General features: G+C 29.7%; 1 protein-coding gene across 2 annotated transcripts in view; it reads right to left on the bottom strand.

Moving 5' to 3' along the window:
- Positions 1–1,097: 1,097 nt before the first annotated feature.
- Positions 1,098–4,153, bottom strand: part of LOC108770345 (venom allergen 3) — a 20,829-nt gene continuing 17,773 nt past the window's right edge. For both annotated transcript variants that reach the window (XM_018521893.1, XM_018521894.1), the window contains exons 4-5: positions 3,281–3,413; positions 1,098–1,327 (exon numbers count right to left, since the gene is read on the bottom strand). In XM_018521893.1, coding sequence (XP_018377395.1) covers positions 1,153–1,327; positions 3,281–3,413 — 308 coding nt within the window. In that variant the 3' untranslated portion in view covers positions 1,098–1,152. The remainder of the gene's footprint in view (positions 1,328–3,280; positions 3,414–4,153) is intronic.

Below are 4,153 nucleotides of genomic sequence, written 5' to 3'. Positions count from 1 at the left end.
ACCCTTAGATACAGAGTTTTATACCAATCCATGAACATTTTGAATTTTGGCCAAGATTTCGGGACGTCTGGCCCATTGTGCGTTGTCTATATATTTAACATAATAGGTCGGATTAAATAATAGACTACTGAGAGCTTGCAATTCTATTAGTACTTATAAAACAAACTCGGCAGCAATAGAAAAAAAATGAATTCGTATAAGCTTCAGAAGTTTGTTTATTCTATTGTTAAATGCAAAGAATTTAAAATCAATTTAATGTAGCATTTGTGAATTCATTTTTTTAGAGACATATTTTTTAATTAAAAAATATCATTTTCTTCCAAAATTGTAATTGTAAATTAATTTTATAGAAAAATGTGTTTGTGTGCGTGAATGAAGAAATCATATCCAAAAGGATAAAAGAGACAAGGCTGTGATTAACAGAAATAATGTATTTAAAATCTTATTGGTAATTTAAAACTATTATTTGTATATGGTTGAAAATTAGTAAGTTTTATTATAAAATTTTGTATAAAAATATGACTAAATTATCTGATGGATTGCCAGTAGAAGATACAATAATTCTTGATTAACCTATTTTGTACTTCATTAATAAACTTTATGCTGTCCGAAGAGTAGCATTAGAAGTATTAAAAAATTATAATTACATACTCTTATTTGTAATTATAATTACTATGATCTAAAATATTAAATATATATTCTTCGATTTTTATTTTGTTTAGTATAGAATAATATAACTAATGTAAAGAAGCATTGCTTTAAACGTATGTACATAAACACACATTGAAGTCTATCTTAAGAATTAAAAAATTCATATTTTATTCATTGCATATATTTATTTTTAAATACATTACATTTAAATACATTAAATAAATTTCATACATTGTTATTTTTTGTCTTACGTCAGAAAGTCATATATGACAAAAAAAACTGTAGATTTAATGTTAAACAATATATGTATTAAAAAGAAAGAAAAAGAAAAAAGAAAGAGAGAGAGAGGGGGAGAAAAAGAAAAAAATATAGTTTTGCTCTCTATTAATATTATTATGACAATTGCAATTATCTATTTCTATTGACCAAGGATATATTTTCTTTCCTATTTTCTTTCATATATCGCTATCTTTTATTACATCTTTAATCCGTCAATTGGATTTATTTTTTAATTTTATATATTTTCTGACCGATCACATTTCCATGTGAACCGTAATTGCAACCTAGCTTTATATTATTCCAGCCCGCTGAGTCCTTATATTCTATTATTCCACAACCAATTTTTGATGTATCATTCCAGATCAGTTGACTATAGTGGCCTATTTTTGAGTCAAATCTGCAAATAAATTATTTTATAGATGTTTTAAAAAAAATGTTAACCTTCAGAAGATTTTAATTAATAACATCATGGACGTATAAAGGGGGAAGGAGTTAGGCGTTCAACCCTCCCCCCCCCGAAATTTTTTATTAATTATTTCATTTTAAGGCGATGCTAAAGTTCCCTGTTTTACCACATTTCTATTCGGTGAAAAATCTCTGTATTGGATGTACGGATTGCAAAAGTATTATTACTTAAATTATAGTACGCATCAACAGGACCTCAGCTGCACTGGATTTTATGAGAAAATCGAAAAAAAATTAAAAATTCACTTACTTTTGGCTCGTACAGCTGTCACCTCAGATATGTATTTGCTTGATATAAGAGTTTTAGAGTCCATATCTTGAAAATAAGCGTGCAGCTGAGGTCACATTATTGAAACGAACGATACTGAGTTTGTAGAACTAAGATCGAAAGTCTAGAAAAGCAATATTTCCACCGAATAGAAAATACGTGTATACTGATGCTTTGCGAAGACTGGGACTGTCAACAGAGCCGAAATTCCGCGTAGCAGTAGTTGCGCGGTCTTGCGATAGATGATGCTGGCATATGTTAGATAAGAACAGACGTATGCGTTTGAGTAAGACAGAATGATATATATTATATAATATAATGTAAAAACTAAATCAAAGATGTCACCACTATTATCGAATTTGGAATTAAAAGAGTCTGTGCTATCGACCTTGATTGAGTTGGGTAATCGGTTTAGCATCCCCTTAAGAGGGTCTCGTTAGCGCACATCTGATAGCACATTCATTCACATCGGTTAGTGCCTAATAATTTTTCATTGCTTTACTAATGAGAATATTTTATTTTGAATTGGTCAGTTAGCTATGTACAACATACTCTGTAGAATTCCTCTCTTTAATTTTTAATTATAAAAAACATATAACTTTACTTTTGTCTTTGTGTGAGTTTTTTAAACTATTTATAAAACCTATCAAGAACTATAGAACTATTGCAGGTGCCAATGGAATTCGTATCAAAACTTGCGGTGCTATCAAAAGATCAGGTGCCAACTTCACACACGTGAATTTTTTGCTATTACATACCTACAATATTCTTTTCTTCTTCTGGTTAAAGACCATAGAAGTCATTTTTAATACTTCTGTTAGTTCGAGTTTTGATAAAATATGCGACACATAATGTAAAAATTTTCATAAGGTTTTAATCCCGCGAAAAACAAAATATATTCTATAATTGATACATTCAGTATTACAATCGCTCACTGTGAGCACTCAGTAAGCTTTTGCACTATTTGATCTATATTTTTTACCTATACACCTATCCGATCTATATTTTTGGATGTAACAGAATATACCAAATGCAAAAGCTCACTGAATACTGAACTGTTCAAATACTAACTGTAATACTAAATGCACCCAAAGTATTTCATTGGACTAAATTCGACTAAAAAAATTTATTAACGTTAAAAATTATTGTAAATATCACAACAATAAAATTGGTACAGTGACGTTCTTTTCAGTACAATAGTAAAATCCCCTCCTTTTTTTTTATTCTCATTCCAGTTGGCACATGGTACATCCCTGGGTTGATAGAACCCCCCCCCCTTCCGAAAAAAATTCACGATACATCCATGAATACCATCATAACACCATTTACTGCTATTTTTTTATATTTAGATATCTTTACACATATTAGGCCCGGTTGTTCTACCTTTTGGTAAATTTTACCTGTTGGATATATATAAGTAGCAAGATTACCCAATCACATACGCGGATTACCAGATTTACCTCACAGGTAAAATTTATCAAAAGGTGGAACAACCGGCCTTTAAAGTACTTATATATAGATATATCTTTACTTAGTGCTATAAAAAATTAATTTATATTTGCTAATATGTTAAATCTCTGTGTATAATTAGAAAATTCAATTTAGAAGGATACTTACTCATACTTCTCAACTTTAGTATTATTAAAATCATTTACTTCATTGTACCATGATAAGATCATCTGTGTCATATTGGCTGTAATATTTCCCTTAGAGTATACCCGGGCCATGTTCTGACCAACTGTAAATCTATCTGTAATAGCATACACTATTTGTTAACAGATGAATCAGTTTTTTTTCAGAATTATTTAAATAAGAGAAATAAATTTTATTTTTAGTCGAAATAAACGTCAGTGATAATATTTATACGTAAAGAACCTCGCACTAATCTTATGTAAAATGGATCCCAGTCGAATTAGCTGAAATTTTACTATAATGTAAATCATAATGTGCTGATCAAAAGTCCTCATGAGCACAAAGTCCAAAATGGACAATTTTCGAGATATTGGAAATCAAATGTTGGAATTTAGCCATATTTCCAATATTTGAAGTCCAATATCTCGAAAACTGTACATTTTTGAACCTTGTGCCCATGAGGACTTTCGATCAGAACATCATGATCTACATTATAATAAAATTTCAGCCAATTCGACTGGGATCCATTTTACATAAGATTAATGCGGGGTCCTTTGCAAATACATTTTTTATTTCTATAAACTGTTCGCCGATTCGAACTGAAACCAGGAATGGCACGAAAAACAAAACTCGAGAAAAGTTTCGATCCAGAAACAAAACCAAAAGCAAACGCTGTACAATTTGTTTCGCGCGATGCAAAACGAAAGTAAATGATTAAGGTTTTGTACTGAGAATTGAAAATATAAATAAACTGAAAAGAATTCTGTTTTCGCCTCTAGTGAAATTAAATGCGTCAACAATAAAACATTTAATATTAAACATTTTATATTATATATTAACATAATATCGTCATCGTCC

This window comes from Trachymyrmex cornetzi, unplaced genomic scaffold (genome assembly GCF_001594075.2).
Source record: "Trachymyrmex cornetzi isolate Tcor2-1 unplaced genomic scaffold, Tcor1.1 scaffold125, whole genome shotgun sequence".
NCBI lineage: Eukaryota > Metazoa > Arthropoda > Insecta > Hymenoptera > Formicidae > Trachymyrmex > Trachymyrmex cornetzi.
Note: the sequence above shows the minus strand (reverse complement) of the source record. Positions and strands in the feature narration are given on the sequence as shown.